Source organism: Vulpes lagopus, chromosome 20 (genome assembly GCF_018345385.1).
Source record: "Vulpes lagopus strain Blue_001 chromosome 20, ASM1834538v1, whole genome shotgun sequence".
Lineage (NCBI taxonomy): Eukaryota > Metazoa > Chordata > Mammalia > Carnivora > Canidae > Vulpes > Vulpes lagopus.
Genome location: NC_054843.1, coordinates 12013101 through 12038844, shown reverse-complemented (window position 1 = coordinate 12038844; position 25744 = coordinate 12013101). Strand labels below are relative to the sequence as shown.

At 48.6% G+C, this 25744-nt stretch overlaps 2 protein-coding genes across 9 annotated transcripts in view; one reads left to right on the top strand and one right to left on the bottom strand.

The window, feature by feature from the left end:
- Nucleotides 1-25744, top strand: part of EVA1C (eva-1 homolog C) — an 83667-nt gene that overhangs the window by 40473 nt on the left and 17450 nt on the right. For 6 of the 8 annotated variants that reach the window (XM_041735199.1, XM_041735197.1, XM_041735198.1 and 3 more), the window contains exons 2-5: nucleotides 490-686; nucleotides 3857-3980; nucleotides 12981-13133; nucleotides 23906-24049. In XM_041735199.1, coding sequence (XP_041591133.1) covers nucleotides 615-686; nucleotides 3857-3980; nucleotides 12981-13133; nucleotides 23906-24049 — 493 coding nt within the window. In that variant the 5' untranslated portion in view covers nucleotides 490-614. The remainder of the gene's footprint in view (nucleotides 1-489; nucleotides 687-3856; nucleotides 3981-12980; nucleotides 13134-23905; nucleotides 24050-25744) is intronic. The other 2 variants (XM_041735194.1, XM_041735200.1) reach the window with 2 other exon arrangements.
- LOC121479209 (39S ribosomal protein L27, mitochondrial-like) lies at nucleotides 14189-22958 on the bottom strand. The gene is made up of 2 exons (XM_041734674.1): nucleotides 22923-22958; nucleotides 14189-14680 (listed from the first exon to the last, which is right to left on the bottom strand). Exons 1-2 carry the CDS (start codon nucleotides 22956-22958, stop codon nucleotides 14261-14263), a joined length of 456 nt encoding a protein of 151 aa, XP_041590608.1. The 3' UTR covers nucleotides 14189-14260.

The window sequence follows — 25744 nt, the reverse complement described above, 5'->3', positions numbered from 1 at the left end:
GAGCAGGCCTTACCCCAGAGAAGGAGGCCTCGCCCTGGTTTCCTCTCCAGGACTGGGGAGGGGTGTCACCCCAACGTAAAATGGCATCCTCTCACTCCAGGAAGGCTCTAGCTAGTGGGAGATCCGCCAACCCAAATCTCCTCAGGGACAGGCATCTACATGCCCAAGGGACACCCACTGGAAATTTTTTCCAGCTTTATGGAGATGCTTCAGGATTTCTTGTCTCCTGGCCAATCCCAAAGGGCAAGAGCCCTCCGAGCCATCCAGTGGGCCATGCCAGACCGAGGCTTACCACTCAGGCAGGAAACCTGGCACCTGCTCCTTCAGCCTCACCTCGAGCCCGGTTTGGGGTCTCCTTCATGGGCGCTGCGAGGGAAGCCCTGCCTCCCATCTTCGGACTGACCAGCCCCTCCCTGCGAGGGGGAGCCCAGGACCTCTGGGGAGTGGTGAGTTCCTGGGCCTCTTGTAACCCAGCTGAATATTTTCCAGGTTATCTAACCAAACTCCTGCAAAACCACACCGCCTATGCCTGTGACGGGGACCATTTGAATCTGCAGTGTCCTCGGCATTCTACGATAAGTGTCCAATCGGCATTTTATGGGCAAGATTACCAAATGTGTAACACCCAGCAGCCTGCCTCCCAGAGGGAAGACAGCTTAGCCTGTGTGGCTCCCACCACATTGCAGGTACTGCCTTTCCTAGAGGCTTTAAGATGATAAAATGGTTCTCTCTCATTCTCTCTCTCTCCCTCCCCCTCTCCCCCTCTCCCTCTCTCCCTCTCTCCCTCTCCTCCTCCTGCCTTCCTCCCTCCCTCTCTCCCTTTCCTCTCTCTGTCTCTCTGTGTATATGCTGACGATTATATAGTTCACTCCAAGCAAACCTCATCCATCAAAACCCCAATTCCTACAAATCACCAATTTCACGGGTGAGCTACCATTTGCATTTCGAAAGGATCCTTCACCAAACAAGTCTAGATGGAATTCCTCCTTCCTGGAGAGCTCCCTCAACACACTTGGATGGGAGTTTATCCGAGGCACTCACTCCTCAGTGCAGTGCAGACTCTTGGCCTTGCACCTCCAGGGCCACCCCTCCCCTCAGTAGCCCAGTAGGGAGGGAAGGGTGTGGATTCTTTAGTGGAAACCACAGGGAGGCAGACAGCCGAGGTCATGATCAACTTCTCAGAGAACTCACTGGAAAGGGAGACATCAATTGTGGTCTTGAAAAAAAAGAAGGTTTTCTTCTCCCGTCATAGGGTCATAGATAATGAGGTTATTCTAGTTTCGAGGGACTTTGGGCAGCCTTTGGCTGATTTGTCCTTCTATTGGGATACTATCAGGAATTAGTGGAGAGGGGATCAGCTAAGGCTGGCTGGCTTTCTTTCTTTCTTTCTTTCTTTCTTTCTTTCTTTTTTCTTTCTTTCTTTCTTTCTTTCTTTCTTTCTTTCTTTCTTTCTTTTTTCTTTCTTTCTTTTTATTAGTTGGTATTAGGCAAAAATTGGTGTAGGAGGTCAGAGCTAGTATTTCTTTTTTTTTAAGATTTTATTTATTTATTCACGAGACACATACACACACATACACACACACACAGAGAAAGAGAGAGAGAGAGAGAGGTAGAGACACAGGCAGAGGGAGAAGCAGGCTCCATGCAGGGAGCCCGATGACGTGGGACTCGATCCTGGGTCTCCAGGATCACGCCCTGGGCTGAAGGTGGCGCTTAACCGCTGAACCACCAAGGGATCCCCAGAGCTAGTATTTCAATAGTGATTTTGGACTATTCTTGGCTCTTTGATTATTTTCGGCCACAGGAAATGTGGGTAAAGATAGATTTCCTAGGAAGACAACAGAATCATAGAACTGGCATGACTGCTGTGTGGCTCTCCCTAAGGCCCAGAGAGGAGATGCAAAAATACTGTGATAGTATAAGGATTTTTCTATTTCTCACACCATCTATTGCTTGCATCCCAAGCAATCGTAGTATCTGGGTGGTCGTGTGATTGGTAAAGATGGCAGCTGAGTAGCCAAAAGAACGTGTTCCAGTGAATTCCCTGGACGTGGGTTCCACATCCTGAGGAGAGGCCACATGTTGCTTCTGGAGAAGAGCAGTTATTTTGCTTGGGTGCCCCGCCCTCCATCCCTTCCCCCTCAGATGCCCCCCAGGAGCCGTATCCCTGTTGGTCTGCCCCTGGTCCTTACCCCATCATCCTTGGCCACCCGTCCCTGGTGCCCGGGCTGTCCCCTGCTCTCCTGGGTGCCAATAGGACAGGAGGGAGCGCCTGCCTTGCGAAACTATGAACTCCTGGCACCCTGGAGCTCCAAAGCGTGGGCACCACCCTCACCCTGCAACATGGGTGCCTGGCTCTGCCAGGCAGGCCCCAGGGAAGAGGATGTTTCCATAGCCAAGCTGACAAGTTAGCATTTGTGAACACAACTCCGATGTTGTTCAGAAGGTTTGTTTGCCAGAAACATCCCCGCGCACTGCTCTTTCATCCAGAGATCAAGAGATCCTTTATATTTTGTGTCTCTTTTGAATGGCATTTGGGAACCGTGGCAAGGTGCTCCCTCCTCCTCAGAGTCAAGTTGCCCGATGAGGGAGAGAATAGGGGCACCTTGGCTCATCTGGCCCGGGGTTAAGCGTCAACAGGAAGTCCCCCCTGTGCATTTTTCAGCTGTTATTACACAGTTTGGAGCCAACTCTGCCTTGAGTCCCGCTCTGGGGTGGTAATACGTGGAGCCACCCAAAGAGCTGAGTCATTTCACGAAGACCCTCGGCCATGAGGACGTGTACTGTCTTCGGGGGGTCCTCAGGGTTTCCCTGGGCTTCTTTCCTGACTTCATGCACGTCCATTGGGCCCCTGAGGGGATAACCTGGTAGGGCCAGCAGCCTTCATGGAGATGCTCCAGCAACTACTGTGAAAGCAGGGTGACTCGGGCTCTTGCATCTGTACTAAATTCAGTCCAACAAGAATAAGTAAATTCTTGGGAAATTTTCACTGGACGTGGTGTCCTGTTCACAGAAACTGAGTGTAAGGCTTCTGTGGTTGGCATGGGCAGGGCTTGTTCCATTTTGGAAGTAGAAGAGCAGCAGTGAGGCGCTAAGGCCCCCCCAGAACCCCGTGTAGGGGGCTCCGTGAGCTTCCCCAGAGCAGATCTCTTCACAATGGAGTGAACTGCCTGGAAAAAGTTGAGAGAAAGAGATATTTGAAGGAAAACTTTTAAGCCAAATGCTCAACAGTACAGCCTGAGTATTTCACAAAGAAGGGAACAAGTGGGTCCTGTGCCCTTGAGGTTGGCAAGAGTGGGAATCGGGTTTTTTATTTTTATCCATTGGCCTGTGTTTGGGTTCGGTCTCCAAGGTCTCCCCCAAATGCTGAGTTCTCTGTGGTCTGTGCCAGGCTGTTTCTGAGGATGGAGAGCTCCGGCTCTGAGTCCTGATCCCCCAGAGAGTTCTCTCTGCCCTCCCGGGAGGGACCTCCAAATCCCAGCTAGCCCGTACCCCGAGCTTCTCGAATCTTGCTCATGTGTCCTGGAGCCCTCATGATGCGGTGGTACTTTTGCCAGAACCATCGGCAGCGCTTCCAGCTGAGGCCGATCGGAGGCCTGTCTTCTGAAGGGGGGTCTGGCACTGTTGGGTCAGATTTCTTGTTCTGGGAAAGATCAAGAGACAGGAGCCAACCTGACCACGCAGGTATACGTGCTTTGTCTTAGACACAGCTCACAGCAGCTCGAAGGTTCTTGGTATGGAGCCCGGGCCCAGGCAGGCAGGTGTCCTGCCTTCTCAGAGCGGCCCGGGTGTGGGATCCCCCAGACACTGCGCCTGTGGTTCTCAAGCCTATCCTTTCTCTACTCCCTTATTTTAGAAGGTGCTGGACGAATGCCAGAACCAGCGGGCCTGCCACCTCCTGGTCAATAGCCGTGTTTTTGGACCTGACCTTTGTCCAGGAAGCAGTAAATACCTCCTGGTCTCCTTTAAATGCCAGCCTAGTAAGTAACTTCCGAGGGGGACAGTGTCTTTGGGGTGTGGGTTCCCTGTTTCAGTCACACCCCTCATGGGAATTCTCTGCTAGTTGCTGTTTGCCCAACTTAGAAACGTGTTAATAGCGATGTCCTACCCGTTTTTTAAAAAATAGCTTATGTGGGTTTGTGTGTACTTGCATGTGTATACACCCATATATCCGTGTGCATCCTTGCAAATCCCTGAATCTAAAAAATCCTTTGTAGGGGTTCCTGGGTGGCTCAGTTGGTTAAGAAGCGTCTGCCTTTGGTTCAGGTCATGATCTCAGGGTCCTGGGATCGAGCCCCCTGTCGTCAGGGTCCCTGCTCATGGGGAGTCTGCTTCTCCCTCTGCCTCTCCCCCACCCCACTTGTGCTCTCTCACACTCTTTCTCTCAAATAAATAAATAAAACATTTTTTAAAAAATCACAGTATTTTAAAAAAACAAATCCTTTGTACTATGTAAAAGTCAGTTGTATCCATGCTCAAGGTGTCAGGGGTGGCGAGAGGCTTGCAGTTGCTTTTCCCCCAAAGGAGGAGCCAGTCCTCCTTTTCAGAGGATGCCCACCTTCTGCTACAGGACTGCTTGTTCTCACTGTGGCCAGTCGCACAATTGCCACTGGAGCCCCTGCTTCCAGATCTTTATGAACTCGCTTCTTCCGCTTTCACCTCCAGCAGGGGCTCTGGACACGCTGTCTCTTCCTGAGGAAAAAGAGAGCTGAAGGGTTTCTGGCTGGAGCAACCTCTCTATTCTGGTTCTTACGCTCTTCTCCGTGGCCTTGTGCCACCTGTAATGCACATCGGTGTATGGGTAACCCGTTGCAGGCCAAAAGGAACTGCTTTTCGGCGAGCAGGTCACACTTACAGGCGGGGAGGGTCAGCCATGGGTAACTGCAGCATTCGAGGCTCCCAGCAATCCTTGAAAACTTATTGGGAAGAGAGCAATGTTGTGGCAACAATATTGAACCAAAGGATCGTATGAAGGAATAATCATTTAAAAAAAAATTCTGCATCGCCATCCCAACACATCACTTTTACGTTTTGCGTTTTGTTCTCTGTTGGTTTCTGCCTCTGGAACTCAGCATCCCCCACAAGACGCTGGCAGCCTGGGTGCAAGGGGGGTGGGTGAGGCTTTGGGTCACACACGTGTAGTGGTCTCAAGTGCACACTTGCAGAGAAAACATTGGAATCTTTCAGCAAATATCCAGCCTTCTGTCTTCAGCCCTTTCCCTGCTGGGGCCTGGATACCTCAGAACTGCCCTTATGGCTTTTCCCCCACACAGTGTGTTCAAACACACATTCACACTCACATGCACACACACTATCAGGCTCATCAATGTACGCACGGCCGCTCACACATACAGGCTGTCACCTGCGTGTGCTATTACACGCATTTACACTGTCACAAACATAACTCACACGTGCACATGATCACAAACACCCACCAGCAGGCCCGGACTTTGCACACCCAGCCGAGCCCTCCCCGGGAATTCTTGTCAACTCGTGCCTCACTCAGGAAAATCCCTTCTACATCTCTGTGCTCTGGATCTCACACCCCTCTCAAGGCTTAATCTCCAAAGTGGGCATCCTGGGGCACCTGAGCGACTCAGTGGTTGAGCATCTGCCTTTGGCTCAGGTCGTGATCCCAGAGCCCTAGGATCGAGTCCCGCATCAGGCTCCCTGTAGGGAGCCTGCTTCTCCCTCTGCCTGTGTCTCAGCCTCTCTCTCTGCCTCTCATGAATAAATAAAAATTTTTAAAAAATGGCCACCCTCCTTCCATGGTGGCAAAGACAGTCCTTTTTCAAATTGGCCCTTGTTCAGAATGGTAAGGACTGGAGAATCCGGGTGGCGGAAATACGCCATCTATTGTGATATTGTGATCTCTTGTGATATTGTGATACTCTTGTGATACTCTTGTCACATCTTCTCTGTGTTGGCAACTTTTCATACTAAAAAGTCGTGAAGGACCAGCCTCTAAAAGACGTAAAAAGGCCCTTGTGAAGTTGGGACCCCGAGTATAAGCCAGTGCCAGGCTACAGCTTTAGTCCTGCACCAAGTGATTAGGTCTGATGGTTTGCTAATTTCATTTCAGCAGAACACTTATTAAGCACCCACTGTGCACAGGCACCAGGCCCGCAGTTGGGCATGAAGAGAACTCACGTTTTGCAGAAGGTTTGTGGATGGTGATTCCATCTGGGACGACTCCCAACGTTCCTTCAGCCAGCGAGCCTTTACTGACAGCTTCACGTAGCTCTTTCCTTCTTGTCCTTTAGGTTCTAGCAAATATCACTTTTCTCTAGAAAGACCAGATGTGTCCAAAAAACATCTCAGGAGGAGCCCTGGTCTCTTGGTGCCATGCAGTAGCTAAGGGGGAATGGACCCCGGCAGGGGTGCAGGGAAGGCTTTCCTGGCAGGTGATGATGGAGCCGGGGACTGCAGGGTAGGGTTGGGCACAGAAGGAGGCCTGTGGCCGGAGGAAGCAGGGGGCTCTGGGGGGCGGGTGGGCAAGCAGGAGCACCGGCCAGGGAGCTGGGGCAGGATCCCCAGGCCCTGATGGCCAAGGAAGGAGGTGGACTCTTTCTGTAAGGTGGCATTTACGCAGGGAGGGTGCACAGCTGGGGTTTTAAAGTCCCGTCTGGCTGCCTTGTGTGGAACAGATTAGAGGCAGAGTCCTTGTGTCTTGGTCTGTTGGAGCTATTATAACAAAATGCTATTAACTGGGCAGCCTGGTGGCGCAGCGGTTTGGCACCGCCTGCAGCCTGTGGTGTGATCCTGGGATCGAGTCCCACATCGGGCTCCCTGCATGGAGCCTGCTTCTCCCTCTGCCTGTGTCTCTGCCTCTCTCTTTCTGTGTCTATGAATAAATAAATAAAATCTTAAAAAATGCTATAAACTGGGAGGCTTATGATCAACAGAGGTTTATTTCTTGTAGTTCTGGAGGCTGGGAAGCCTGAGATGTAGGTACTGGCAGCTTTGGTGTCTGCCGAGGGCCCCCTTCCTCCCAGAAGACTATCTTTTTGCTATAACCACTTTGTCAGAAGGGACGAGGAATCTCTCCAGGGTCTCTTGCATTAAGGGCACTAATCCCATGCATGGGGGCTCTACCCTCCGACTTAAGCACCTCCCAAAGGCCCCACCCCCTAATAACATTGAGTTGGGCTTTAGGATCTCTCTCACCTTGAGCCTATGGGAGACCAGAGCACCCAGGGTGACATGAACATTGGTGACCTGAGGCCCTGTGGCTGGGAGGTGGCCCCTGTCAGTGCTGTGAGGTGAAAGAAGAAGGGAGGTGATTCCTACCCCTCCCTCCTCTTTCTCTGTAGCCCTCTTGCCCCAGAGGCTCTTCTCTGTCTCCTGTGCCAACCTGAGCTTGACACCGATTGTCAAAGACGCCCCTGGTGCACCCAGAGGTGCGGGGACCCAACTCTCATCACGAAAGCATCTCTCCCCAGCTCTGCCGGTGTGCGGTGAAACCTGCCACCATGGGAGTATTTACACCAGGGAGCTGGGCAAACACCACCAGTCAGGGCTGGCTTGTCGGCTGCTGGGAGAGCTATTTTACCAGCAAACCTCACTAGAAAGAACCTTCTTTTCTGGAATGGGCATCATGCTTCACCTCCTTAAATCGCAGCCTTTCAGGGGATCTTGGTTCCAGAGATGCTTGGGATTTAGGCAGTTCTGGGTTCATACCCCTGTGTGCCATGCAGTGGCAGCGTGATCTCGGGGAGCATCAGGAAACTTCCAGCGTTGGGTCCTTGACTCAACTGTAAAGTGAGGATGATGCACCGTCTGCATGGGGCTGCGGTAAAGAGTATAGAGTACAGCACGGCGTAGACTAAAACTCCAGTGCTGTTTGTGAGATGCTTAGCACAGGACTTGGCATGCAGTGGCCCTCGGTGATCGGTGGCCATCATTCTGGAAGGCAGATTAACATCATCCTTGCTGAAGGTGTGACTGACTGAAGGGCCCTGAGACATCAGATTTAGGGGAAGGGGGTCAGGATGAGGTTGGTCCCAGGTGCAGGCAATAGCAGGACACGAATTTTATTTTATTTTGTTTTATTTATTTTATTTTATTTTGTTTTATTTTATTTTATTTTATTTTATTTTATTTTATTTTATTTTATTTTATGTTTTAAAGATTTTATTTATTTATTCACAAGAGGCACACAGAGAGAGGCAGAGACACAGGCAGAGGGAGAAGCAGGCTCCTTGCAGGAAGCCTGATCCAGGATTCGATCCCAAGACCCCAGGATCACAACCCCAACTGAGGGCAGATGTTCAATCATTGAGCCACCCAGGTGTCCCTGTAGCAAATTTTAAAAACATATTAAAAGTGACTAAATCTCTCTCTGTATGTTGACAATATGGCATGCATGGCTGTTGTAAATAACATCAGTAATCACAGGGCCTCTTGGGGCTGGTCACCCTCCCCACCCCGCGTCGAAGGACCCCCGCTGACATGCAGGTGTGTGCGTTATTAAGGAAGCCCCACATGGCCCTCTACTTGGCAGAAGTAGGAGGGGGACCTTGTTACTGTTGTCTTTGGAGAAGATTCCTGGCTGTCCCCCTTCCCCGGGCTCCTGTCACTCTCGCCATCCAAACCCACAGGGCTGTTGGCGACCCTTCTGGAAGGCTGCCCCCGCCTTTCCTAATCTGAGACCACAGAGCACTCTTGCCCAGCGCTAAAACAAATTCTCTCTGTCTATGAAAAGTAGCAATTTGTTAGTTGTCCTGTTGCTTTTAGGACCAGGAAGTGTCACTCTTAGGTGACAGTGAATTAGCACATTCCCAAGGAACTGAAGGACCCAACATCACACAGCGGTAACTCCCAGGCACTTAGTAATGTGACACTCACAGGCCCTTCCATTCCAGGAGATGATTTGCCCCATAATCTGGGGACAGGATCACAGGAGGCCTGACACACGGGTGTTGTGTTACTCTAGGTGAGTTGGGCGGGCATCGAGGCCTCCTTTAACGAATGGGCCTTAATACACCAGAGAGGTGGTGGCTAATAAACGCACTTCATGACAAGCCTTAAAAAGTCTCTCCTAATTTTAAAAAGTTCTGATGAGGGATGTCTGGGTGGCTCAGAGCTTGGGCGTCTGCCTTTGGCCCAGGGCATGATCCCGGGGTCCTGGGATCGAGTCCCACATCGGGCTCTCTGCAGGGAGCCTGCTTCTCCCTCTGCCTGTGTCTCTACCTCTCCCTGTGTGTTCCTCATGAATAAATAAATAAACTCTTTAAAAAAAATAAAAAATAAATAAAAAGTTCTGATGAAAGAAAGGAAAGAAGAAAAGAAAGAAAGAAAGAAAGAAAGAAAGAAAGAAAGAAAGAAAGAAAGAAAAAAAAGAAAGGAAAGAAAGATCCTATTAAAAAGGAAAGCTTCCAGTTTGCTGAGATAAGACTTGGTTTTCATCCTTTTTGGCGAGCTCTGCAACTGGAAGGCATTCTTAACATTTTTCAGCATTCTCCCAGTTGGAAGGGTGCTCGGGCTCTTTTGGTGTGTCTACCCATGCCCTCTGTCCTGCATCAAAGGCCATCGTTCATTCTGGACCTTTGAAGTAAGGCAGTATTTTGGTGTTGGTGGGATTTAGCATTTACTCAGAAAAAAAACACTGAAAACCTCATACCAGCGCAGACGTGACTCACCAAAATCAAACCCTCCGATGTCAGGGTCAGACTTGGTGTTCTTTTTGTTTAGAAAAAGAAAACAAAGCTTTTCTTGGCTTTAGGTTCAAACTGTTGTATTAAGATTCCAGTGACCGGACAAAGGGCATTCTGGACATTGCTTAGTCACCACTTAAGTTTTCCCTCCTCTGTTCCTTGTGTCTTCGAAGACTCGGCCAGGCAGGGATTCTGTGAGCATCTGTAATCTGGTTCACATCTTTCATTAATCTCGAGTGTTCTCATCATCACGCATTAAGGAACAGAACCAGGCTGATCAGCGCCAGAGCTGATGGTATCTTGAGATCCTGAAGGTTTCCTCACTGCTGCTTCTCTGTTTGGTGGAGAAAAGCACAGGAATTTACAAGTGACAGAAAGGTGGAATTTATATTTGGAAATTATTTTCTTTCGTGTTTTAAGTTTGAGGCTTAAGCATCAAGGATTCCAGGACACGAAGTCCCACGACCACCCAACCGACCACCCAACCGGATGACCGGATGACCAGGGGTTGCACTAGTGTTTACCACTCACACCTTCCTGTCAGTGGGGGACTTTCAAATTGGCTTGATTACAATGCAGAGTAAGGATTTTACATTTTGGCCCGGGGTACATAATACACCCACAACTGAAAAGGTTTTATTGTTTTTTATTATAAAATAGTGTTCATCCTTTTTTTGCATGATGCACTTTGATGTTTTCTAAACTCTGTTTTTTTGAGTTGTGGGTCACAATTTACTAACTTGATTTCATGAAAAGAATAGAATAGAATAGGCTTCAAATCAGTTTGAAAAGCTTTAGCTTGAGATGTATAAGGGATCTGGGAATGGTCTTTGTGGGGGTGATCATGGTGGTAGTGGTCATGGGGGATGGTCATAGGAGATGGTCATGGGAGGGGTGACCATGGGAAGTGGTCATGTGGAATGGTCATGGGAGGTGATCATGGGGGGAGTGGCCATGGGAGATGGTCAAGGGAGGGGTGACCACGAGAGGTGGTCATGCGGAATGGACATGGGAGGTGATCATGAGAGATGGTCATGGGAGTGGTTATAGGGGTGGTTATGGGGAGTGGTCATGGGAGATGGTCATGGGGGGAGTGGCCATGGGAGGTGGTCACGGGGAATGGTCATGGGAGGTGGTCATGGGGATGGTCATGGGAGGTGATCTTGGGAGATGGTCATGGGGGTGGTTATGGGGGTAGTCATAGGGATGGTCATGGAGGATGGTCATGGGGGTGGTCATAGGCAGTGGTCATGGGGATGATCATGGACAGTGGTCATAGGAGATGGCCATGAGGGATGGTCATGAAGGGTGATTCATGGGGGATGATCATAGGAAGGGTGGTCATGGGAGGGGTAGTCATGGGGCAATGGCTCTGAGGGCTAGTTTTCCTTCTTCTTGATACATTCTTCCTCCCTATCCCTGGCTGTCCATGATGGCCTGAGTAGCTCATGTAATTTAGCTCCTGTTGGCTTATTTGGCTGAAAAATCTTCCCATTTGCTCTGTAGCTGCAACATGGCTTGAACCTTATTCTCACCATCATCATCACAACCACCTCTTCTTACATCAATACAGAGTTGGACATTTTATAAAGTATTTTTATATTTATTCTTCAACTTGACCTATTTCAAAGTAGAAAAATCTAGTATGGGGGTGATATAGTGATTTTTTTTTCTTTCTAAAATGTTGGGGAGGTGGGTAGAAGGGAACTATACATACAAATAAATGACCATAGTCTCCTTTGTGTTTTGCTTTGTGTTGCTTTTGCAAAGTTTAAGGTAAGTGGCAGGCTAGGGAAAGGTATCTGTAACACATAATAGACGAAAGTTGGCATCCAGAATATATGAATCACTCCCACAGTGTCTAAAAATCCAAAACACAACATGCCAAGGATCTGAAGAGGTGATAAAATTCATTGATACATTTAAAGATATTAGAAAGGGGCTTAATCCAGAAGACAAGCTCAATAAATATTAACTTTTATTATTTTTGAAATATCTTTCAAATATTTCAATATTTATTCAAATATTTCAAATTAGCTCTGGGGGAGAGGACTCCCATTTAACAGGCTTGGGTGCCAGATGGGGCAGAGAGGTCCTTGGTGGGGGCTTCCCATGGTGTGTCACAGCCCCCCCAGGGCTTCCAAATATTTCAATATTTGAGGTATAATTTGCATAGCATAAATGTCACCCATTGCAAGTGTGCCATTCATTGATTTTCAGTAAATCGCTGAGTTGTGCCATCACCACCACTGTCCAGCTATAGAACATTTCCATCATCTCAAAAATGTCCAGTGTCCATTTCTTATCATTTTCCTTGGTTCCCAAACCTCAACCCCAATGGAACCACTAACCTACGTTCTGTCTCTATAACTTTGCCTTTTCTGGAGCTCTCAACAAAATAGGATCATACCATATGTGATCCTTTGTGTCTGGAGTGTTAACTATTATTACTTTTGGAATCAAATCATTCTGAAACATCTTTATTAATTGAATGTTTTTCCAGTACATTCTTAAAAAAAAAAAAAAAAACAACCCAATCAACTATATTGTTCTGAGCAGCACATTTACAACATCAACGCTGTGTGACGCTGCAAAGGGAAATGTTACGGTGGTATGCGGATTAAACAAACACACAAATCTTTTCCTAAATTCTTTGGAAACAATCTGTGACCTGGTGTGGGTTGTTGTAAGGTAGCACGCGATAGCAGCCTGAGCATCAGTTGCTCTTGGATCACCAGACTAGGGGCAGACTAGGGGCAGACTCTTTATACTTTTCTAAAGAGGGCCTCTTCACAAGACACATACTCTGCTTTCTTCCCTTTTCCTAGCCAAGGAAATAATTTGCTTTTATGTTTTCTTTTTAAATATATAAATGGGGGTGTTAGAACATTAGGAAGTCTGGCAGTGAGGCTTATTAATCGGGCTGTCTCCAGAAATTTAATCTGGTCTTTAATTCCTGGTCTTTAACTATGTGGGTCCAAGCCAACGTTTGAGGAAAGGCTTCCTTCAATTAAGGAATCTCTCTCTCTCTCTCTCTCAACATCCTTTATGGCCAGGCCCATCCCCAAATCCAGCCCAGCGAGCCCTGCCTTCTGTACCTGGTCCCTGGCCCGTTTCCTCTCTGTGCACCTGCTGTCATTCCCGCCCTCTTCCTGAAGGGGGCGCTTTTTATTCCAGGGTCAGACCCCATGGGGCTGGAGGGTTGGTTCCCACTGTCCTCAGGGTGCAGCCCCAGAGGGGGATGAGTGGCCAGGGCTTGGGCAGGGCTCCCCGATTCCTTCTGAGAGGAGCTGATGGTGTCGCTGATTTTTGTTTCTGCTTCAGATGAATTAAAAAACAAAACCGTGTGTGAAGACCAAGAGCTGAAACTGCACTGCCACCCTTCAAAGTTTCTCAACATCTACTCTGCGAGCTATGGCAGGAGGACCCAGGAGAGGGACATCTGCTCCTCGGAAGGGGAGCGGCTCCCCCCCTTTGGTATGTGTTTTTGTGTGGCTACCGTTAGGTGCCGAGGGGATTAGGGCCCTGGCTCCCCATCTAGTGGTCAGGACCTGGAGGAGAGGGACGTTCGAGGGCAGGGAGGAACCACCCACAGAGTCCTGCCTCCTTCTGCCCCACATTCCCAAATCTGTCCACTGTTTAGTCATTTCACACAAATAGTTATTGAGCACCCACTGTATGCGGGGCCCTGTTCTATGTGTGAGGGAGTCTCAGGGACTAACAACACATGGTCTACATGGAACTGATCTTCCAGCAATGGACAAAGAGGTTGTGAGAGAATGAACAAACAGAAGGAGCCCACGTGTCGTATTTCAGGTCCACATATGTACTAAGCGGAAAAGCCCACGGTGGAAAGGAGGTTGGGGAGGCTGGAGTGTGCTGCAGAGAGGCATGGTCTTTCGGGGTCTCCGGGATGCTGAGCAGAGACTCGAAGGAGGACACCTACAGATACCTGGGGCGGCGTCCAGGTAGAGAGAAGAGCCTGGACCATCCCCGGTTGTTTAGTGTGCAGGGGAGCTCAGTGGGTCTTTCTTCGCAGCGATCTGCCGTCTGGCGCTGAGAGGTGATGGCCAGGATGTAGGGCCGGAAGCTCCCCCTATCTGAGTCACCGATGTTATGATTAGTCAGGGCTCTCCAGAGCAACCGAACCCACAGGAGATGCCTATATGTATTTGGGGAAGAGAGACTGATGTTAAGGAATCGGCTCACACGCGGTGGAGCCTGGCAAATCTGAAAGCTTGGGGCAGGTTGACAGTCTGGTAACTCAGGTAAGAGCTGGTGTTCAGTCTTGAGTCTACGTCCTGTGGGGGGTACCGGTCTGCAAACAGGCAGATTTTCTGTGCTGCAGCCTGGAGGAAAATTTCTGTATTCGGAAGATCTGGCCTTTTTTTTTTTTTTTTTTTTTTTGTGACTCCAGCAAACTTTATTTTTGGCCCCAGGTCAGGGCTCCCAAAAGGCTTCCTAGCCAGTCATTTCAGAGTCTTCTACAATCATTACCAAGTGGGCTTCCTCAGGAGGCCTTGCCATCCCCAGCTCTTGACTTCTCCTAGTGCCACCCTCTCCTGTCACCTGGGCTCCAGTCTCCATCCAATGGCCCCAGGAATTCAAAGCACAGCTACCAGTTTGAAGGTGCCCTCAGGCTTCACAGGAACCACGTGGACAAAAGTCTTATAGAGCACAGCACCCTTGGGCAGCCTGGTAACCAGCTCCACAGCCTCTGTGTTGCTGGGACTGGGCACATAGACCTCCTTAGTGTAGCGGACCACTCCCTCCTCCAGGGCATACAGGTGCTTCTTCTTCCCAAGGCCCACATGGGCGCCTGGGTGCCAACGGAAGTGGCGCTGAGTTGCAAGGATGTTGCCAGCATGAACGTAGTGACCCTCCATTTTCCTGAGGCCAAAGCGTTTGCCTGGTGACTTTCCACCCAGGTTTTTGGAGCTGCCACCTGTCTTCTTGGATGCATATCTGACGGCAAGAGACGCAGCCTGAGCGGGGGCAAGGTGGGGCAAGATGGAAGCCCCTTGCTATGTGACAAGCACAGGGCTGGCAGTCCTTGCTTTCAGGCCTGCAGACACAGCCAGTTAATCAGCGATACGCCAGAGTCTTCAGAGAAGCCTTGTGAGACTCTGGAGTCTACAAGTTGAGTTCCTGAAATCAGGTTTCTGAAGTTTTAATGAACAAAGGGAGTAGCAGCCGGCCGCATCCTCAGCGGACCTGTCTTTGCCCTTCAGTCCTTCAACTGATTGGTTGAGGCCCACCCACATCTGGAAGGGTAATCTGCTTTACTCAGAGGCCCCTTTGTTAACTAAATGTTAAATGTTAGTCCCGTCCTTAAAATATCTTCACAACCACGTCTAGACTGGTGTTTGACCAAATGACGGGACACCCTGGCCTAGCTGAGTTGAGATGTAAAATTAACCATCATGTACCCCAGTCTGCGGTGGGAAAGCAGGCCTGACCTGTATCCTCCGTATTACCAGAGGGAACAGACAGTCCCCACGGGGAGACAGCCCAGAGAGCTGCACTGTATTCATCAGAATCTAAAACGAGCTCCGAGTGTATTAAGTTGCTACAGTCACATGTGGAATTGAACATTCATTTTTAAGAAGAGATTCATACAAAACCAGTATCCTGGATCTGAAAAAATAAAAGAATGTAAAGTCACTGACCACACAGGCAAATTCTTGGGCGAGACTAGAGAGAGAACAAAAAGCTGTTCCCGGGATCCCTGGGTGGCGCAGCGGTTTGGCGCCTGCCTTTGGCCCAGGGCGCGATCCTGGAGACCCGGGATCGAATCCCATGTCGGGCTCCCGGTGCATGGAGCCTGCTTCTCCCTCTGCCTGTGTCTCTGCCTCTCTCTCTCTGACTATCATAAATAAATAAAAATTAAAAAAAAAAAAAAAAAAAAAAAAAAAAAAAAAAAAAAAAAGCTGTTCCCAAGGAATGCGTGCCACCAAGGCCCCTGGCCTGGTGTTCCGGGAAGGAAGGCCCCTCGGTGGCGGATGGTGGAGGGTCATTTGAAGGGTGGCTCTGGTGGCCCTGGTGGCCCAGAAAGACAGGCTGAGTGAAGTGCTGTCTGGATTATCTCTGGGGGAGAGGACTCCCATTTAACAGGCTTAGGTGCCAGATGGGGCAGAGAGGTCCTTGGTGGGGGCTTCCCATGGTGTGTCACAGCACCACCCTCTGCCCCACGCCCCCGTGAGTGACCTGGGGGTTCCTGACACTCCGGTCCCCCTCTCATGTAACACCTGCATGTGTTCCGAACATCTCCCTCCCCTCTTCCTTCGGTCCAACTACCGCATCGGCCCAGGGGACCATCGCCAGGTCATTGTGGTCTCCCTCCTCCCTGGCTTGCCGTCCCCACCCCCCACCCCAGGGTGGCCAGAGGCATTCTTCTCAAGGGCCAGAGTGATCGCTGTTCTTCTGAACATCCTGTAGTGACTCCCATATGGTCTCGTCCCCTTGGCTGCATAAGGGGCCCTTGGTGACGTGAGCTATTTCTGCAAAAAGGGACCCTCCTTCTTAATATTGGGGTGGGGCACCCCATGTCTCAGGCTTGCCACATCGAACTTAGCCCCAGGTGTTTGGGGAGGCAGCACTAAGTCACATCTGCTTCCGCTGTTGCTTTGGGTAGAAGAAGTCGGTCAGCCAAGCGGGCAGATCCGCACACAGGGTGAGTGATTTACGTGCCCTGGGTCGCTGCCTTTGGTTCCTGGGAAGTTGGATGGGAGTTGGGTTTAAAGGGAAACGCAATCAGCCAAAGAAAATGTTAGCAGACATCATGGCTAAAGGACAGGTTGCCATAGAGACTTCGAGGAATCCTTAGGTCAGCCAGCTGTGCTCGTGCCATGAATAGCCCTAGTGGACGCGGGGAAGGTCTGTGAATGGGAGACCGTGCCCCTTGCTTAGCGTGACACTTGGAAAGTGTCAGCCCTGGCAAAGTCACAGGGCAAAAGGAGGTTTCCTCGTCCTGGCTCCCCGGCCCCTCCCTTCCCTCACGGTCAAGGGCTTCTGTCCCTCGCCCCATTGGCTACACTTGAGGTTGGCTGTTGGCTGCATTCGGGACCCGCTGCCAAACCCTGGAGAGCGCCCGGCCCTGTGCTCTACACCCGGAGAGAGGCTCACAGTGAAAAGGAGAGGCCCTGGGGAGGCCAAGGACCCACCCTTAGTCCCTTCTTCGCTTGGAGCCAGAGAGATATTGATAAAATAAATCTGATCACAACGCCCACCCCCCACCCCTTAAAGCCCTGCGCTTTGCCCACTGTAATTAGAATAAATCCAGTCTCCCAGGCCTCCAAACTGTGGGGCACTGCACACTCATTCATAGCCTGGAGCCTTTGCACAAGCCCTTCCTCTGGCCTGGAATGTTTTCGCCCCATCAGGCCGGAACCAAGTCGGATGTCCTTCTCAGCCAGGTCTCCTGGGGCTCCCTGCCCGGCCAGGCACCTCGTCTCTGCAGTCTCAGGCGGGCCTCCTCCCCTTGTGTCTTCATGACATGGAAACCATCATTCCGTGTCTGTGGTCTGTTCCCCCAGGGGAAGGTAAGCCCTGTCTGCTGCCCGCAGGATTCCCAGCAGCTGGAGCAGGGCCTGGCCCAGAGTAGGGCCTGGATGAATCAGTGCCCCTCCTGAGGGAGGCGCCCCCATGGGCTCCTGCAGGTGGATGGTTGCCAGCCCAGAATGCGGGCCCGGTGTCGTCACAGCCTCCAACCCCTCATGAGATGCTGGAAATCCGGATTTTTTTTTTTCTTAATGTGAAATGTTCCAACTTTTTAAAACAGTGCATGAGCCAAACAAAACATGCCTACAGGCCACATCCGGTCCACAGGCTGCCAGTGTGATCTCTGCTCTAAGAACTCAGCAACATCGCTTTGAAGAAGGGGGAAAGGCTGTTTATTCTCCATCCTGGGACCTGACATGAATTTGGTAGGATGACTGTCTGGGGCCGGGTGGTCAGGCCTCACTGTGGCGTCTGGAAGGTGATGTGTGTACGGTTCGTCTGGTGGATGAGCTGCAGTCTGGTGGAAGCCCATAGGCTCCAGCCCTGGTGCCTCCCTGGGAACATGCGTGGTGGGGGCCACCCAGGCCCCAGTGAGGCCAGGAAGCTCCGCTGAGCGTGGCTTTAGCACTGAAAAAATCCTGAGGGAGGACATTTCCAGTTCTTTCTGAGAGATGACGAGTAGGATCACCGTGACCGTCCAGAACCAGCACCATAAATACATTTAAGGGAAATAGGAAACCAGTGCAGCCATGGATGTTACCCATCAAGTGAGAAGCTCTTTCCTTTCTCAGGGTCTCCTCCAAGTCCTGGTGTGTGAGCTTAGAACAGTTTTTACCTAATGGTGATCCTGAAACAGATATGTTTGATTCTGGTTTGAAATTTCACTTTATATCCAGGGTGTCGTCTAGGCCGCCAGCAAAATCCTCACAAAGCCAGTCATTTCTTCACGTCTTGTGACAGGGCTAGAGTCACAAGTATTTAATTTACCGTTCCCTGGTGGCTGGGGGTGGGGGGCGGGGGGTGTCTTACTGCTTCTGACTTTCAAATATTCTAAGTGATGTGTATTATGCTTGTAGCTTTTTCTTTCCTCTGGATTGTTTCCTTGGGATAAATTCCCAGAAGTTTTATACTGAAAGAGGGCGTGGGCATGTTTACAGTTCTTTATATGTATCCCCAGAGTTCTTTCCAAAAACTTTTGTACCAATTTATATGCATAAACAGCGATGTAAGCCTTTGGGTTTCCTTGCAACTCTGGCAGACGTATGTGTGATTTTTCTTAGGATCTAATTTAACAGATATAAGATGATCCTCTTACTTGCCTTCCTTTGAATATTAATGACTATGAACATTTCCCATGCTTTTGTGGTTCTTGTATTTGCACTCTCGCCCACCATCCCTCTAGCCTTTTCCCTTTTTTTTTTTTTTTACCCCTGGTGGGACCCTTATTTTTTTCCCCCAAGTATTTTTAGATGATGAGTAGAGCTGTTAATCCTTGACGTGCTTTTCCTGCCACCAGTCTCCCTCTCGAGAGAGATATCTAGCATATCAGTGCCCATTCACTTTGAAGGTGGAAAGTTCTACTCTGAGATGTACTTGGCATCAAGGTGCAAAGGTTAGAGAGGCGCTTCTCTTCAAGGCCTTAGACTTTTACTAACACTTTTCCTTCAGGTTCTCCCAACTGATGCCCAAAGTTCAGTTCCAAAGCCACATCCGCATTTTGAAGAATTCTTTGTATCTCAGAAACTCACTTTTTTTTTTTTTTAAGATTTTATTTTTTGAGAGAGAGAAAAAGCACAAGCAGGGGGGAAGGGCAGAGGGAGGAGAAGCAGGCTCCTCACTGAGAAGAGAGCCTGATGTGAGGGCTCAATCCCAGGACCCTGGGATCATGCCCTGAGCCAAAGACAGACGCTCAACCGACTGAGCCACCCAGACGCCCCAAAGAGATGTTTAAAGAGATGTTTAAGGGGCACCTGGGTGGCTCAGCGGTTGAGCATCTGCCTTCGGCTCAGGGTGTGATCCTGGGGTCCTGGGATTGAGTCTCCCACTGGGCTCCCCGCAGGGAGCCTGCTTCTCCCTCGGCCTATGTCTCTGCCTCTCTCTGTGTCTCTCATGAATAAATAAATAAAATCTTTAAAATAAATAAATAAATAAATAAATAAATAGATGTTTAAGTTAGATTAAGGTCACATGGGTGCTAATCCAATATAACTTGTGTGCCTGTAAGAAGAGGGAGTTAGGACACAGATACACACAGAGGAAGACCGTGCATGGACACACAGAGAGGATGGCCATCCGCAAGCCAAGGAGAGAGGCCTCAGAAGGAACCAAGTCTGCTGACATCTGGGACTTCCAACCTCCAGAATGGAAATACATTTCTGTTGGTTACGCTCCCAGCGGGTGGTACTTGTTACAGCAGCCCTAGCCGACTGAGACTTTGATATAACACTAAACTATGAAAAAAAAGCTGAGACGCGCAAGAGTGATGACTAAGCCAGCTGTGAGACCAGCTTCACAAGGTGGCATCTCGCCGGCACACGAGTTCCAACACAGCTACATGTGGTGTCTTACCTTGAGGTTGATGAGCCTTCAAAGATCTACCTGAAAGATCTTCCAGCAAGTCAGATCCATCAGTCCCTATGTCTTGTCGAGGGGAAGAGAAGGGAAGGTGTGACAGTGAGTGATTATTGTTGGCCCCAAGTGAACACCAGGGCAATTGCAAGTTCACGCAGAAAGGAGTGAGCCTTCGCACAGACCTGGGCATGAACTTTGGGAAGGCCCCCTGGCCGGGCGTCCACTGTGTTATGTCATTTCCTGCTGCAGTTACATTTTCTGGGTGGGCTCCAGAGATCCTGCTGTTTCCTTAGTAAGAGAACTAGAAAACCACCCAGTGGGCCTCAAGGTCTCGGCGAAGGCCATCCCAAGGCCAAGTGTGGGCAGGCCTCGACTTCCCAGCCAAAGAGTAAAGTGCTAGGGGTCCCCACTGCCAAGAGCAGCCTAATTATCAAAATAAACACATGTTGTGAGGATTAATTAGCTTCAGTTTCAGTGTTAAACAATAGCTAAAAAAAATAAAAATGAAATGGTTGAGTATCATGTTATCAGATGTATTGGGTGTGGAGGATGGTTTGCCAGGAAGAGAGGGTGCGCACAAAATCAGCCTCAGAGGGAGATAATGGCTTGGAAACAGTTCGGAGCTCAGTGTCAACAAGGATATGGTCGGTCAGACCTGACTCAGACCTGAATTACCTTGGGCCCCTTCCTGAAAACACACTGTGGGTTTCACTCTGACCAAGATAAACTCTTTTGCTCCCAGGATAATTTAAGAGCGAGAAGCACACCTCTGTAAATCACGCTCGTCACAACCTCTTGGGTCAAAGAGGGTTGTGGTCTTATAAATGAGATGGATTTCTTTTTCCTTCCTGCATTAGTCTTAAAGAATATGGTCAGGCACACGTCCTAAGAAAATATAAGGTTCCCCAGGGCACTTGTACAACTCTGGCAGGAGTGTGAATCAGGAGAACTCCTCTGGATAACACTTTGGTGGTGTGTGTCAAAAGCCTTAATATTTTGGGACGCCTGGGTGGCTCCGTGGTTGAGCATCTGCCTTCAGCCCAGGGTGTGATCTCAGGGTCCTGGGATTGAGTCCCGCATTGGGCTCCCCGCAGGGAGCCTGCTTCTCCCTCAGTCTATGTCTCTGCCTGTCTGTGTGTCTCTCATGAATAAATAAATAAATAAAAATATTTTTTAAAAAAATCCTTAATATTTTGAATAGCCTTTGACAAAGCAATCTACTTCCAAGAATTCCTGTGGAAACTATCATGCTTGTTGTGTAGATATTTAGCTCTTGGCATGTTCCATATAGAACTTTTTTTTTTTTAATCTATCTATCTACCTGTTTATCTATTTGAGAGTAGGAGAGAATGCAACGTGGAGGGGGAGGGGCAGAGGGAGAGAGAGAGAATCTCCAGCAAACTCCCCGCTGAGCATGGGCTTGATCCCAGGACCCTGAGATCAGGACCTGAGCTGAAATCAAGAGTCCGATGCTTAACTGACTGAGCCACTCAGGTGCCCCCCAACATAGAACTGCTTCTAATGTTTAAAACCAGAAATCCCCTGAATGATGATTGCATCGGGTATTGTAAATAGAGCTGGTGCCTCCATAAAATGGAGAATTATGCAAGTCTTTAAAATGAAATTCATGTTAAAATCTGCACAGCTATGTTAAATGGGAAAAAAGTAGCATACAAAATATGTGTATGAAAAAAATATGTGTATGACACCATTGAGGGGGAAGGGCATTTACACAGGGAAAAGTGGCTAGAAGGAGGTTCCTTAAAGGTTAATCATTTTGAGATGTTTTTTTTTTTTTTTCCCCGAATTTACTGGAAATTTTTATTTTTCTAGCTGTGGCTTATCTGTGCTTTTCAAGTTTTCAACTCTAAATGCGTATTTCCTTTGTAACAGAATAAATGCTAGTTACATCAGGCTTCTAAGAATAATTTTGTAATTCAGATGGCTACTTCTTCCCAATGCAGAAATCATACATCCCATTCTCAGATCTTGACTGTGAATTCTGAAGGAGTTGGGAAAAGGATTTCTGAGCCTATAGACTCTTGGGAGTGGAACTGCTGAGTCTGCAGATGTGAAATGTGCCGATTTAAAAGATGCCCATGCATGTTCCAGGGTTGGTTTATACTCCCACCAGCCAAGTTCAAGGGTTTCCATTGATCCGTATCTTCTTCAACACTTGGGATTGTCAGTCTTTTAAGTTTTGCTGATCTAGAAAGTGCAAAATAATATTTTATTGTGGTCTTAATTTGTATTTCCCTCATTTGTGTATTATAGAAACAATTATATATAACTTATTATAATACATATATTACATATATGATAAATAGCCTATGCCGCAGAGTCATTGGAAACACCACATCAGTTGACGTACAAGTGCCAACAACGGCTGTCATAATGTTGTTAGGTGTTGTTATAAGTGAACCGACCTTTTTAAGGTCTCTAAAATTCTCTTCTCTGTGCTCTGCTCTTCAAGCTTTTAATTCCTTCCAGTGTGTATTATTTTTTAAAAGATTTTACTCATTCATTCATTCATTCATTCTTCATTCATTTAGAGGGAGTGGGGGAGGGCCAGAGGAAGAGAGAGAGCATCTCCAGCAGACTCCCCGTTGAGTGCGGAGCCCCAACAAGGCTCAGTCCACGACCCTGAGATGGTGACCTGAGCCAAAACCAAGAGTCGGGTGCTCAACCCGTGGAGCCGCCCAGGCGCCCTGCCCAGTGTGTATTATTAAAATTTTCTCCAAAAAATAAAAAAATAAAAATAAAAAAATAAAATTTCCTCCAAATGGAGTTTGGTTCTCTTTCTCTCCCAGGGCCTCCCGTGCACTGTCCCTAAAGGTCAGTGGCACCAGCCATTCCTTTGGGCCCCACGTCATCTGCAGAATAGAATCTGTCTTTGGCAGAGCATGCATAGGCAAACTCGGGGCCTTTTCCCTCTCGTTCTCTGTGGCTTCCCCGTCTGCACCCACTCTTCCAGCTCACGGTCGACCCCCTAGACTCCGCTTAAGTGATGCTAGCCCACTTACTGTGGTGTTTCTGACTCTCTGTCTTGCTTGCCTCTACCCAATTCATGCACTTTCCCCCATGACCGAGTCCCTCTGCCCCATAAAGCCTGTCGTGACCACTCTGGTCCATGCCGATCGCTCCCGTCTCTGACCCCAGCACCTCTTGTCCTGGCCACGTACTGCTGACACTCACCCCCTGTTTCACATTGTCAGACATCAGGTCCCACATGTGGGTTTTGTCTCCAGCTCCAGCGTACCCTGCGAATCCAAGGTAGACTTCTTCTGACTTGTTTTTCCTGACAGCACATGGCACCCCCTGTTCCGCACCTCTGACATGTTAGATTAATGTTTGCTCATTGTGATGGCATTGTGGCAGGTGCTGAAAAACATGTCCTCATGTCTCTTGGTTCATTTCATTCATTCATTCATCATTATTTTCTGGGTTTCTGCACCTGGCCAGGATGTGGGAATTAGATGACAAACAAGATGGAAAGAGTCCCTGTCCTCTTGGAGCTTCTGTTCACGTAGGGGTGATGGATTCTCAAAATAGACAAGTAGGGGTGCCTGGGTAGCTCGGTCGATTAAGTAAGCGTCTGACTCTTGATTTCAGGTCGTGATCTCAGGGTCTTAAGATCAAGCTCCACTGATCTGGCTCCATGAACAGCATAGATCCTGCTTAAGATTTTCTCTCTTCTCCCTCTGTACCTCCCCTCCGCTCGCATGCTCTCTCTCCAAAATAAACAAAAACAAACAAACAAATAAATAAAAATACTTTAAGGAGTGGTAAGAAGCATAAAAAATAAAAATCTTCATATTTTGCCTATTCTGTATGCAGGGCTAGTTATATAATTTGCGGGGCTTGATGGAGAATGAAAATGTAGGACCCCTTGCTCAAAGATATGTGAGAATTTCCAGATGGTGACAGCAGGGCGTCAGCATAATAAGCTCAGGGCTGTCCTAGCACATGTCAGGAGGCCCACTCTGCCTGTATGGTACTTAGCCCATATGATAAAGCATCTCGAGTATTTTAATGAGACAGAAAATGATCCCAGAAACTATCTCCATGAGCTCTGAAATCCAGCCTAGTGTTGTTACTTACGTAAAGTAGCATAAGCTACACGGTAGCCAGATACGGATGCAACATAAAATTTCTTGTTGACGTTCCCTGCCTTTCAGACTGCTTGTCTTATTCGGCTTTGCAAGTATTATCCAGGAGGTGCTATGGGAAGCAGAGATGCAAAATCATGGTCAACAATCACCATTTCGGGAGCCCCTGTCTGCCAGGAGTGAAAAAATACCTCACTGTCACCTATGCCTGTGGTAAGAAACTGCTCGAAGTTCGTTGCCTCTTTGGGAGGTGATGATCATGGGAACAAAAGGCATTTTAATGCGACAAACCAAACGATGCTACTCCTGAAACTGTGTTTGTCTTACACAGTATCCAACAGTACCTTTTAAAATCCTTTATTTCTGTGTACGGGGTTCACATTAGATAAGCAATGCGAGTTCTTCAGTCAAAATTTGTCTTAAAAGGTCTTTTAGCCATCAGGTTGGCAGCAAATGGGAAGAGTAGGAAAATAATAAGCAGGGGCAGCCCGGGTGGCTCAGTGGTTTAGCGCCGCCTTCGGCCCAGGGCCTGATCCTGAAGACCCAGAATCGAGTCCCGTGTCGGGCTCCCTGCATGGAGCCTGCTTCTCCCTCTGCCTCTCTCTCTCTCTATGTCTCTTCTGAATAAATTAAAAAATCTTAAAAAAAAAAAAAAAAAGAACAAGCAAATGAGAGAAGAGTGATTTTAATCTGGGTGCTTAGGAGGCTCTGAAATTTACAGGGCGTGTTATTCAAGCTCACAGAAGTGTTGTATGGCTCCTGGTTAACCTTGCAGCCTTGGTTTGAGGCTCTAAATGACTAACTCTCTCTGCTGCCAACAACCATTTTATCTGCATACCCACAGCAGTGAGTCAACGGATCAAATGCTCACCCGAAAACAATTAAAAATGTTACACGACAGCATGACTTGGTTCTCCCAGTGTCTTCAAACAAGAAAATGAAATGCCTGGTTCATTAGAGCCCAAGTTTAGAGAGCTACCTAAAAGTGAGTTGGCACTAATTAGTTGAGGGTACCGTGGATTTCTGGTTGGTGGGCCTGACATGTGGACCGTTGATATTGAAATGATCGTAGGAGCAAAAGGAGAACAAAGAGAACCATATCTAAAAAAAAAAAACAAAAAAAAAACCTGATGTCTGTGCTCGTGGAAACCGCTCCTCCTCCCAGATATCCCCATTTTTTTCTTTTGGTAGCAGCTTGATTGAGATGTAATTCACAGGTCACCCGGTGCACCTGTTACAGCACACAAATCAAAGGTTTTAGAATTGGATTCCAGAATTTAATTTCATTCACAGGATGTGCCCCCATCACCGCAGTTAACTTAAGAACATTCTCATCATCCCCCAAATAAATCTCACGCACTGTAGCTGTCGGCATCCGTCCACTTCCACCTCCCCACTCCAGGCAACCATCAGTATGCCCTCAGGCTTTAGGATTTGCCTCTTAAACAGCTCATAGAAGTGGAATCATGCAGTATGTGGTTTTTGGGGGCCGGCGCTTCTTTACGTAGTGTTTCCGAGGTACATCCATGCTGTCGCTTGTGTCAGTACTTCCTTCCTTTTTGTGGTCTAATAATATACTGATGCACCCCCAGCCTTTTATATCCTGAGCTAAAAATGTTGTCCTCTGTGATATCAGGGCTGTAACCGGTACAACAAAGGGGGCTGCAAAAATGCATTTCCAAAATAATAGCACCTATTCTGGCACTGCAGGAAGTGTGGTTTTACTTTCCTTCTTGGACTTCCTTCCTGCTCCCATGCCCAAGCAGCTCTGGGCAGCATCGAGCGTATTCTGGCTGGGGTTCCCACGAGAAGCCACACAGATCACTCTGAAGTTCTAGTAACATCCAACCTCCCCAGCTGAGTGTTGGAGTGTAGCCTGCAAAGAGGTGAATTTCCTGGTGTTCCTGC

What these genes read in the sequence shown, in the direction of transcription:
- LOC121479209 (XM_041734674.1), bottom strand. Translation starts at nt 22,958, where the DNA reads ATGTGGGACCTGATGTCTGACAATGTGAAACAGGGG. An exon ending in CTGACAATGTGAAACAGGGG is followed by an intron (nt 14,681 to 22,922) that starts GTGAGTGTCAGC and finishes CTTGTCACATAG; the next exon opens with CAAGGGGCTTCCATCTTGCC.